This window comes from Centruroides vittatus, unplaced genomic scaffold (genome assembly GCF_030686945.1).
Source record: "Centruroides vittatus isolate TY-2023 unplaced genomic scaffold, ASM3068694v2 contig_2747, whole genome shotgun sequence".
Taxonomy (NCBI): Eukaryota; Metazoa; Arthropoda; class Arachnida; order Scorpiones; family Buthidae; genus Centruroides; species Centruroides vittatus.
The window spans coordinates 1,409,004-1,421,306 of record NW_027121750.1 but is presented as its reverse complement, the minus strand read 5'-3'; the positions used below and the strand labels follow the sequence as shown (position 1 = coordinate 1,421,306).

The 12,303-nt window shown below is 34.6% G+C and overlaps 1 protein-coding gene across 2 annotated transcripts in view; it reads left to right on the top strand.

Annotated features, from left to right (window-relative positions):
* LOC136971997 (transmembrane protein 33-like) overlaps positions 1 to 12,114 on the top strand; it is a 31,210-nt gene extending 19,096 nt beyond the window's left edge. For both annotated transcript variants that reach the window (XM_067266534.1, XM_067266535.1), the window contains exons 7-8: positions 6,373 to 6,456; positions 11,584 to 12,114. In XM_067266534.1, coding sequence (XP_067122635.1) covers positions 6,373 to 6,456; positions 11,584 to 11,722 — 223 coding nt within the window. In that variant the 3' untranslated portion in view covers positions 11,723 to 12,114. The remainder of the gene's footprint in view (positions 1 to 6,372; positions 6,457 to 11,583) is intronic.
* The last annotated feature ends 189 nt before the right edge of the window (positions 12,115 to 12,303 follow it).

Genomic DNA, 12,303 nt, shown 5'->3' with positions numbered 1-12,303 from the left:
AGTTTCATATAAGTAAATTTGCTCCTTATAGTTGTAAGTATAAGTAAACAACATAAGAGTGTTGTTATAAGAAGTGAATGACCAAGACAATATAAATGAAGCATGTACACGACCAACTGAACTTCATGAATCAAGACCAAAAATATAAGTTTAAAAAAATCCTTGAGGTGGTGAAAGGGATTGAGATTAAATGAAGTAGACAAATGATGTGAGACAAATGAAGCAGTAAAAGCATCATTCTCATGCATTTTCCTTTATTAATATGAAAATAGTATACGTTCATCTGGAAGGAATAAGTTTGAATCTCTTTCTGTACAGACAGTCCTTGAACTTCAGACAACTCACTCTCTCATACACGATACTTTGATATTCCTAAATCACTTCTGGTATGCCAAATTCAGATTTTTGTATATTTTCAGCTGATAGACAAAACTTTTAGACTGGGTTGCAGTAGAGATATACAGTGGGTGATCGTTTAACGAACACAATCTGTTCCAAGACTGTTCGCTATCCAAATTGTTCGTTAACCGATTATCGATTTCCATAGGTTTTTATGGGAATTTGATTAATTTGTTCTGGAGACCCAAAACATAAAAAATATATACTTTCTTACTGTATTTATTTATATGTAATATATAAAAATACATATATACACAGTCTTGCATTTTTATTAGTCATGTTTTTTTTCATTTGAGAGGGTTAAAGAATCTGTCTAATGTCAATTGCTTTTCTCTGTTCTTCAGGATTTTTCAGAAGTAATTAATAGCATCTTAGTTGTAGAGATCCATCCCCAAGCCTGTTAACCTCAACCAGGTTTGGATGAAATTCTAAGTCTGTTGTTCTAACGTTCTTCCACTTCTTCAAAAGAACTTTAATTAATAGCAGATATCGGCATTAATCCTCTCTTTCAGAAGAAAATGTATCTTGCCGAATTTCTTGGTGTTCTTCATTCAACACTTCTTGGCATTCTTCTGTCGTCAGATCAGTGTCAGGTTGCATTATGAGCTCTTCAATGTTCTTTATTTCTCAGATGTGATTTTTGTGACTCCTTTAGCTGCTCGAGTCTTCTTGATTATACTGTATCTTTCTTAGATAAGATTTGTAAAGTACTATTTTTTTTAGTATCTTAGGAAACCGACTATAATTACGGTCGGTAAAACTTCCGTTAACCTAACGGGTACTTTACGCGGATTCGAGATTAGTTTGCCAGGCCTGGGCTTTTAAGCGTGCACCGAAAAATTAGTAATAACAATGATAAAATATCAAGTCAAATCAAAAGTTCAAATATATTTAATTAGCAACTAGAACGTACTACGTACAAATATCAATAATTCCAAACAAAATTTATTAACGAAAATCAACAAGTCAACCCGACAATAAACTCAGCTACTTAGCTTAACTTAATAGTAATTTCCCCTTTGAAATTCGACAATCAAATACTTAGAAACTATGAACAAAATCTCTTACTAATTAAACGTCTATCCGTCACCTCACTATACGAAGAAACTATTTCCTCAATACTTTCGATATCGTCAAATCGTCAATCGAACTCCTCTTTAACACCTTGGATCGTCCAATTATCAATCTGGACTTCTATCAGAAAATACTTCGCTTTCGAATCTACCTTGCTCTCACAGTCGCCTCGATTTGGAATTCGCCTCGGTTTGGAAATCACCTCTCCTTCTTCGGTTAACGTACGGTTTTATACTGTGAGGTGACGTCACACTTGAGCTGGGTTACTCCCCTTATTTACATACTTAGTTGCTAACATTAACTTTGTTCTGGCAGCTTTAAGTTTCCGACAAAGCTTATAAACCGTTTACAAAATATTTATCATAATTTTCTGGGATGTTTAAGACGGTTTATCAAGTATTTCTCTACTAGTGATTGTGGGGACTCCCCCCCCATTTTTTTTCTGCGGACTGTTACTTCCGCCGGGCAGCGCAAGTGCGCAAGATGTTTCCTATGGCGCTTATTTCTCCATGAGTTGTTTTTTCTTCATTTTTCATTACTAACAAGAGAGTGGTGGGGAACCTTCGTCCTAAATAAACATAAACCCCAAACAAAAGATAATAAAACGGAAATAATAATAAAATAAAAAATAAGGTTTGGACTCAGTTCCTTACAGATTAAACTGCAGTCTACTGTAGACCTGTATAAGCCATACTGCCAAGCAACATCAGACATCATCTGCCCACTCTCTACTTTTGCTATTATACTCTCACCGTTTGAAAATAAAAACCGACAAAAAACTTAATGAGTACCTGCCCGACAGTCTCACAAATACTATAAAAGAATTGTTTTTGTCAGAAAAATAAAAGGCTGGAATTACATAAGAGAGTTTCAAAGTTTGGAGGAATACTCTCTGATCAGTATATATTGGGTTGAGCGTCGATGTCGGTGTCTCCCACGCTCCGAAAAGTTTTGAATTTTTGCCCGAAGACGAGGGAAGACCAATCGGTATTCATTACTTTTCGTCGCTGCTTCTTGTGTTTGTTCTGTGAGGTGTTCGTTATCCAAACATGTTCGTTGTCCGAACATAAAAATCTTTCACGAAAGTGTTCGTTATCCGATTTGTTCGTTAACCGATCACCCACTGTAGTGTCGAAACTGAATATAATGCATTTCTCTGTAGTTTCGTTCTTGTAAAATGCCAATGAATACTTGCAAACAGATCTTCCTCATAAATACTAATTAGGAAAAATCTTTGGTGTAGCACCATATGCCATATTATGTGAATTGTTAAATGTATGCTTTGCATTACAAATGAACCCGATTTAACACATATCCTATTTTATTAGTCAGTATTTTATTTTTCTTCATTTTCATATATTCCTTGTTATGACAACACTGAATCTCATTGAAAATTTGCTATTTTCAATGAGAATTATTGTTACAGACTGTCTTATATTTTAATGAAATATTAATTAGAACATTAGAAGTGAAGAGAAAGTTCAAGCAAGCAGTGTTTTGGAGCAGGAGTTCTGATCATGGCATTGGCTCTGGTTTTGCTCCAGGCAAATACTCTGCTCCAGCTCCAACATAAATAACCAGCTCTGCTACCGTATGAGCTAAGGACAATGTAATTAGGACTCTTTGTTGTAGAAATTGCCATCAAACTTAAATTACACTTGGGTTGATGATTGCATGTGCAAGTTCAGATTGGTCTCTAAAAAGAAAATTGTTGTCGCCTTAGTCTTTATGGATGGGTATAGCTTCTCTTAAATCACAGCACTACTACTCAGACCTTTAAAATGCAGTAAAAGTTTTAATTCTCTAACATTTTCAATTGTCTTAATCAACCTTCTTCGGGAAGAAACAAGTTGTCTCGAGATATTCAGATCAACTTGTTCCAGAATACCTTCCGGCTTTCATTCTTTTTAAATTGTAACTTGTTTCTTCCTAAAGAAGGTCGATTAAGACGACTAAAAATGTTAGAGAATTAAAAATTTTACTGCATTTTTAAAGGACTGAGTAATAGTGCTGTAGTTTATTACAAGTACAGGTTTCAGAAAAGTATAGCTTCTCTTAATCATACATTTAGATCGAATCTTCTGGATCCACGCAGAGCTCCAATAAATTTGACTTTACTGTTAATACAGAAAAACCCACTTTTTTATTGAGTTGTAAAAGGTCTTGTCTTTTATATAAACTGTCAGTGGGAGTGTTGCATTTTTGCACGACGAGTCTAATGTTCCGAGAATCCTTACAGATTTTAATAAAACCATGAAGGTTAGGAGTTAAATTTTAAAGAATTTTGTTCCGTTTACAATTCAAATTTGTTTTTGCGTATAACCAAACAAAGTGTCAAGTTATTGGGCTAGAATATGACTAAGTTAATGATTAGAAACTGATTAATTTGCCGAGAGGTTGTGCCAACATCTTGTGTTAATTCTAACTTAGCTGTATAATAGCCTGATAATTTGGTACTTCGTTTGGTTTAACTAATAGATTTGTTTTTGTGTTATATGTTTGAATTTGTTATCTTTAAGTGTTTAGTCTGACAATGAGATGTGTTATGTCTCGAAAGGAACATTTAATCTGAATAAACTGCATTTTGATTCCTTGACCTTTATTTATTTAACATAGGTTACATTTATCTGTACCCTTCTAAGTCCCTCCGGTAGAAATCAATGTTCTTTGATTTTAGCTACTATACTATAAAACATTTCATTCAATTTATCGACTTCCAGTGAATGCCTTCAACATCTGTTTTTAAATTTGGAAATAAAAAAAGAAAAAAGTCTGACGTGGCTGGCCGCGAATACTCGATAAATCAAGTCTCGACAAGTTTACGCTTTCATCAGTTAATTATAAATATAGCATTCTGTTTACAGACAATAAGCGCTTTTCGGGAAATTTTTAATGTCCCGCATACAGTGCCGGTTAACGCGTTGCAATATATAAATTTCAATTATAAAAGCATCAGTTTGGTTAACTGTAATCTGACTAATTCGACTCTTCAGTTTTTTTAATTGTATAATTTCGTCGGATGGTAATTTTTTGTAAATCAACTGAAGACAGTCTGTCTAAAAAAATTCTTTGGTAACCACCATTTATTAACTTCATGTGTTCCGGAATATAAACCTTTGACGACCGGGCCTTCCTTTTTAGGCTGCTTGGCCGTCAAGATTAAAAGCATTCCTTTAAAAAACACAGAAAAATATCCAGTTAAAATTGGAACTGGCAGATCTTACAGGCATCGTCGTGTTCCTTCATCCTTTCCATTCGGGGATTTTCGGGCCTTTATATCTACCGGAGAAACGCGCCGATAAATGTAGATTTTCTTCTTAGATTTTTGTTAAAAAATCAGTCACTGATTGGCCTTTATCTTGAAATATAAGTAAATAAAATCTTTCTCGCAATATATTGCCTTCTCTTGAATTATATTCTTTTTATTTAAGTCTTTAAATTTTCAAATTTATTTATTTACCAAGCTAACCTTAATTAATACAGTAATTAAAGGACATGGTCAAAGACCTTTCTCTACTAAATTAGAACTTTAAATAATAGAATAGTGGTTTAACATTTAAAATTAATTTTATTTTTTCTATAATACAAAGGTCGTTAATGGTTTTTTTTTGAGATTTGTTTAATCGATGCAATCACTTTAACGTAATTGTGTGTTAGATTCCAACGTTTCGTAACTTGTCAAACTAGCGACCGTGTCAAATTTACATTGCCGAAGAATGAAATCGCGCGTTATCCCGGTTACATAGATATCGTGTTTTCGATAAATTTTAAAACAGTTTTGTAAATAATTAAACTTATTTTTTGCAATTTCTACTTCTATAACTGAGTAGTAAGAGATGTTTTTATATGTAAAAGTTTTATACTGTTTATCTTTTCTTGTGGTAATATAAAGAAATGGAATAAGTATCATTCAATCTGTATAAATTTATAAAAAAGCGATTGAGCATTACATGCAGGTTATAAATATCCAGAAGCTGATGTCCATATTTTAAAATACTTTGAAAACTCTTAACTATTATCAGATTTTATTTATAAATCATTCATGTTTTATTTTTTTATAATAGAATATATAAAATTTCAAATGCCAAACAGCCAGATTGGATTCCTTTATCAGCTTACTAAGGCTAAATAATTACTAAGTAGTTTGGTAGGAGGCAGGTTGCCACCTCTTGTTAAATAAAATAATTATAAATAAATTAATTAATATTATAATATTCTGGAAGAAAAGATTAGCTCACAGCAGGGCCAGTTTGACCTACAGCCAGTCATCTAGGGCAGTGGTGTAGCGAGCAGGGTGCAAGGGGGTGTATCATGCACCGAGCACCACTCACAGAGGGGCACTCAAATGGTCTCCAAGACAAACTATGTGTGTTTCTGGAGAGGGGAGAGGAGCGCCAGTTATGTTCGCTATGCCACTGACCTAGGGTGAAAATATTTTGAGAGTGTTGCAGCCAGCATCACTTAAAGGAAAACATTTATCAATTATTATAATCAGACATATTATGTATACATTTAGAGTTGTCAAACATGGGTGTGCAGTTTATTTTATGCATAAAAGGGAGGCATTTGCAGACAAGCCGCGATTGAGATTTGCCTCTGGCGCCAAAAACTCTCGATCCGGTCCTGGTTCGGAGTAAGGCTCGAACTCTCGACTGCTGCTTACCACGAAGTTGCAAGTTATGCTATCTAGACCTCATTGCCAATTAATTTATTTGTAATTATTATATTTAATGAGAGATGACAGTCTGTAGGCTCCCTCTGCCAAATTGCATAGTAGTTATGTAGTATTAATAGCCCAATAAATGTATCCAGTTGTTCATTTGGTATTTGATTAGTTGTATTGATTATTAAAATTAAATTTTATGTTTCAGTTTATTAATAATTTATGAATTTTTACAGTGGCTATGGTAGTCTTTGGGAACCTTTTATGTATTATCAGTTTTTGTCACTAAGATATGCGTCACGTACAGGAGTTTATACACGGTAAGTTTAATTATAATTAAGTTTTTTTCTGTTAAATGTGAGTTTTTGAAAGAATAGAATGTAGAAATAAGAATTAAGGTAAAACAAAACTTATTTCTTTTATTACAATCTGACTGTTTGGAAACCTTTTTCTTGCAATAATATAACACAAAAGATATCCGACGAACGGTATAACCACATATCCGACATATAGTTTGCCTACTTAAAGAAGTAGTTTTTAGTTTAATTTATTTATTTTGTTGAATTGATGTAGCCAAGATTTATGCAACTTCAAGATAAATATGTATTTATTTATAACGACAATAATATGACAGTTTGAGTATGTATTAAGCATAGAACATTGTTTCCGAATAAAATTTTACTCTGTAGTAGGGATGACGAACAATGTGTGTGCGCCCAATGCCCACCTGATGTATGTCACATGATTTTTTATTATCATTATAATACAGGTATCTCTCGTATAACGTGGTAGTTACGTTCTGAATTTATGCAAATTTGTGTTATATGAAACAAAACACTAATGCAAATCATAGGATTAGGTTCCAAAAGTTACCAAAGTATACTGTTCTTTTTTGTCACTAAGAGAGATATGTTTATTAAAGCAATCAATAATTAACTAACAATCACAATTAAAAGTACTTTATTATGCATTAACATTAATTTTAGTTAAACGAGGGCATTTTCTTTTTACAAGTATTGTCGTCATCTGAGGTTTTTTGTTCATCTCGATCAGAAATATCGGCAACGTCTTCATTTTTTTTACTTTTATCATAAAATATTTTATGGATGAGGAAATAAAAATACATTATTAATCGAAAATTTGTTCTAGTGGGTTGTGTTTGTTCGGTTGCGTATCGAGTGATTTTTCTCCAGAATTTTCGTCTGCATATCAAACAGTTTGAGTACCAACACATTGCTATATTTTGTTCGTCAGTTTTACAAATGATTACTTACCTATGGTTTAAAAAGTTTGATAACGCTTGTCTGTTGTATGAGGGATCTGTTGTATGTACAGTTAAACTATACTTCTGTAAGTACAGACTCCAACCCCTATTCTATGAGTTTTAAATGCTTTATTAAATCAATAAAATTCATAAAATATTAAGAATACAAAAACAGAATACTGTTCACGTACAGAGCTTTCCTTTAGTGTTTCCATACAGTGAAAATGCAATATGACAAAATGTTTACATTTGACAATTCAAATTTTCGTAAACTAAATAGATGTACTTTACGAGAATATATATTTCTACATACTACAAATTTATATATTCACGTACAGGTGGGTGGAAAGTAACTAGTCATTGAGAAATCACTATCATTTCTATATCCCTAATGTAAAGGTGATGAAAATTATTTGACCTCTACCTTATTAAATAGAAATATGAATGCATACTTAAAATTTAATGTAGGCACCGAGGCCATCTACTAACGACAGGTTTTCCTCAGATTTTGACACGGTGGATGGCCACCTCTCTCTACACCTGCATCGAACCCGTGGTCGTATTAGCTTAGAATGACAATTCTCAAATGTTTCTGGACAGATTGTGGTCTCTTCAATGTATGCACTATCTTTGTACAACAACCACAACGCATTTCCACGCCTCTCGTGTAGCAATCTGTGCTCACTCCCGAACAGACAAATGGTGTGCCATCTTTTTTGCCACTATGCATGTGGCCTCTATCAGTCACTGCCCACACCACTGATATAGGAATTTTGAAATTTCATTGATTGCTGTACATGCAGCCACAAATTTTATTATCATTGCATTATTATTGCGAAAATTATGGCAAATTCTCAATGTCTAGTTACTTTTCTTCCACCCAGTAGTGGATAATATAAAATGCTTATTTTATTAGAATTATGTCTGACATTGCTCGGACTTTCGAGGGGTGGGGATCGTCGAAGTCGGGTCAGGAGAGATCAATAAAAACAATGGTCTTAGTAACTAAAACGTACATTTATCGACCTTGGTATTTTTGAGAATATTAAAAAATTTCTGTTTTTTGAGACCCCGACATAGACGTAACATCGTACCTTTGTCGCTTTGCCATGCCGGAACCGTAACATCTTTCTCCGATCTCTCTTTGGCAGTATCATCTACGGTATCGAAGCTTTAATACCCAAACCATATTTTTAACCTCTGGCCATTTACTCGATCGGAGTCGGACATACCGAAACCCTCCTTTAATTAGTATACGGATATTTAAATGTTTTGTAATTTAAACAATCTTATTCTGCTATTTTAAGGTCAAAGTTTTTAAAAGAAACTAAAGCCTTCATTAAAAATAAGAATGTAATTATCTAAAACAAGCTGCTATAAAGTTTTTCTGCAGATTTTCCTGTAGAAAGAATTTGATTGAAAGCATTTTTGCCTTAAACAGTGGAACGCCATCTTTTAACATCTCAAGAACTTTATTTCATTATGATTTATCCATTGAAATTCTTTAGTTTATGAATAAAAATTGGCTAGTTGTTTTCTACCAAAGATAAAAACATTTATGATATTGTAAACTTTGTAAGTAGTGATGAAATTTATAAGAAATGACTAGTCAAACTATTATCAGGCTTTTAATAATTCTGAAATTAATTAATGTATAATTATTACATTTAATAAGAGGCGGCAGCCTGCCTCCTGCCAAATTGCTTAGCGATTGTTTAGCCTTTGTAGCCTTCGTAATTATATAACTAAACGGCAAACAATCTGCCGCCACAAATTCGGCATAAGTTACTTTGACGTTAGCGTTTACGTTTTTCGTAGCCCTGGCGGATTGATGCGTCCCATTTGTTATTAACATAAGCGTCATTGTTATATAACAATACATTAGGTAACATTAGGAATGCTTTTAATAGACCTTATTCTCAAAATGATTAAGTAAGAGAAAACGGCCTGCTCATTTTTTTGTAAACAATGCTGTTTTTGTGAAAAAGTAAATGCTCTTAAAAGCACCAACTATAAATTGTAAGAATTTTAAGTGTTTTCATTGATTTTACTCACTTTTCATTAGCTCTAGAGTGGGCGTAGCTACAAATTAGCAGTTACTTTATGTATAAATATATCGGAAGAGTACAAAAGGAAATTTTTCTTTCCAGGATATCCTATTCATTTTTTAACAAACAGATATAACATGGAATACCTTCAGAAATTTTATTGCCTAATTACTTTTATTGTAATTTATACACTCTTTTTATTGTACATAAATCTGTTAATGTCAAATATTTAGTTCCATAGAAGTTTTCTTTCACTATTAATTTATATCAAGCTAGGAATGAAATTAGATTTCTGTAAAGGAAAGTAAAATCTCTAGTTTCAATGCAGATAGTCAATTTTGAGTCAACAGAAACTGGATATGGTGAATGTTGTGAAAAAAATAAAGCAATTAAATCTAGTTTTTTTTTTCTTCTTTCTTTTTTGTAGAATTTTTTTCCTGTCATACTAGAATATTTTTAGATTTTTCTTTCTTTTAGTAAAGATTTAAATGAAACAAACACGTCTAATTACATCAAACTCAGGTAAATAAATACACTCGTGGATTCTTTTTATTTTTCTTGGTTAATGTAACCCTTGGTGCCAAGATGGCGGCTCGTCTCTGATTCCGGCAAGGAAACAGTGGGGACGCACGTTCTAACCTAACCCAACCTATTTAATAATTTGGTTGCTAATAATTATGGTAATTTATTAGAATAGGTTAGGTTAGAACGTGAGTTCCCACTGTTTTCTTGCTGGAATCAGAGACGAACCCCGCTATCTTGGCACCCATTACATTAACCTTTTTCTGTAACTGCACTTGTATTTGGAATTAAGTTTTAAAGGCAGAAATCCACAAAAATCCATTCTTATTTAGCTCAATTTAGGCTATGAGTGCATACAAAATATCTCTCCGAAGGTGTTAACGAAAAGATTAAACCGTGCACTGCCGAAATGCGTAGGAAAAATCCAAAAATGCGCGTGTGTAGGCCCACCGGAAAGGCCTAGCATTTAAAACCACCGATTCACGTGGAGTTTTCCCGGTCTTTCTTCCCGTGTCCACCTGAATAGGGACTCCGGTTTTCCATCGAAAGTCCTCCCAGAATCAATCCCGCTTGTCAGATTGCCCACGTGTTGCTTTGCCGTATTTATCTCATCCAATAGCGAGGTTGAGGCAGAAGTTTTAAACGCGAAAACGTGTACGTCGGACGTTCAGCGCCGCTTTCTTGTAAGCCTAGAAGTTTGACAATGGCGTTTGGATAGTCAGTGGAATCGTGCTCGACATCTCAAACGCCATTTGACAAGTTCTAGGCTTACAGGAAAGCGGCGCTGAACGTCCGTCGTACAAGTTTTCGCGTTTAAAACTTCGGCCTCAACCTCGCTAATAAATATCAAAAAAAATTTCTATCCTCTTTAAACGGGCGAGTTCCGTGAGCAGAAACTCGCCTTTCTTACCCGTATAAGCTACGATTTAAAGCTCCTACCCTCGTCTTACCCTGTAGGGAGGGAAATTCTGTTTTTGTTTGGATTCCGAAGTATTTCCGTTTCGATAATTCTTAACGTAGATTTTTTTAACAGTTGGCGGGGATAACAAAATGGCAAAACAAAGGGACGAATCGATGTAAAATTGCAGAAAGTTCGTACGAAAAATTGCCTTAAAAACGGAAGTAATTTGTCACTTTGATGGAAAATTACTGGAAAATATTCTTTCTCGGATCGGACGAAGCCATTGGACTTATAAAAAGATCAGTTTACGCGCGGTAAATCGAATAGAAGAAAGGGAGGGAGGGAGGTTTTCGTCTAATTAGTCGCCCGTTAGAATCCGAAAAATGCCAACAATTGGAATTCTCTTCGATGCTTTTCAATGTCCACAAGGAAACGGTATTAACGGAGGGGTTTTGGAATCAGAAAATCCTACGTTTATCGAACACCGCCCAAATTAACTAGGACCTTAACAATTATATCGATTTTTCCCATAGTTTTCCAGCGGTAAATAAGCCAGGCGCGATTCGTTTACAAAGGAATTAATTGCCGAAAGAATTCCATTATTTGTAAATCTGCGCTTCGCCCGCCCTCCATTCCGCAATGGCGGGCGGGCAGAGAACACCCCGTAAAATCGTCCGCGGTGTTTAATCGCCATTACTTTTATTCCTCGCAGGGAAATCTTCCACGAGCTGAAAGTCATGGTGGAGAATTACGCCGACAACCCGAGCCTACCGGACATAATACGCCAGTTTTTACGGAACATGATCTCTTTTATATCTCAGTTGTCGCCCATGGTTCCTTCTCTACACTAAATTTCCTTAGAAGCACTAACGTCCGAGCTGAGGAAAAAACAAACAAGAATCATCGGTTGTAAATATGTTTTACGGAATATACAAGATGGAGGAGACGAGTCGGTCGTTAAAAATAATAATAATTTATATATATATATTATATATGTATATGTATACAGTAAGTAACAGTTTTTCTCGCTTAGAAGAGATGTGGAATCTTCTTTTTTAGGACGGGGAGGAAGAGGCGGGTGGGCGCACCGGTTAAACCGTATTATAATAATCTCTGGGTGGAAGAGGTGTGGGTATTCAATTAAATATGGGGAAAACGGTACGTCCGGAGTTTTAGCAGCGAGCGCTGTTCGTGTCTTGTGTATTTATAATTGTCGAAAAATAAAAAGAAAACTTCACTAATACCCTTTTTGGTACAGTTTGCCCCCTTTCGGCCGACGGGGTAATTATCGGCGGAAAGGCGGGAATTAATTCGGGCAAAATGGAGGACCCGGCGTTACTTCGGAGGAGGAGGAGGCAACGTCGTCGGCCCGCCACCTAACAATTAAGAAGGAAGGTATTATCATTTATATCGATTATCCCGTCCGAGAATA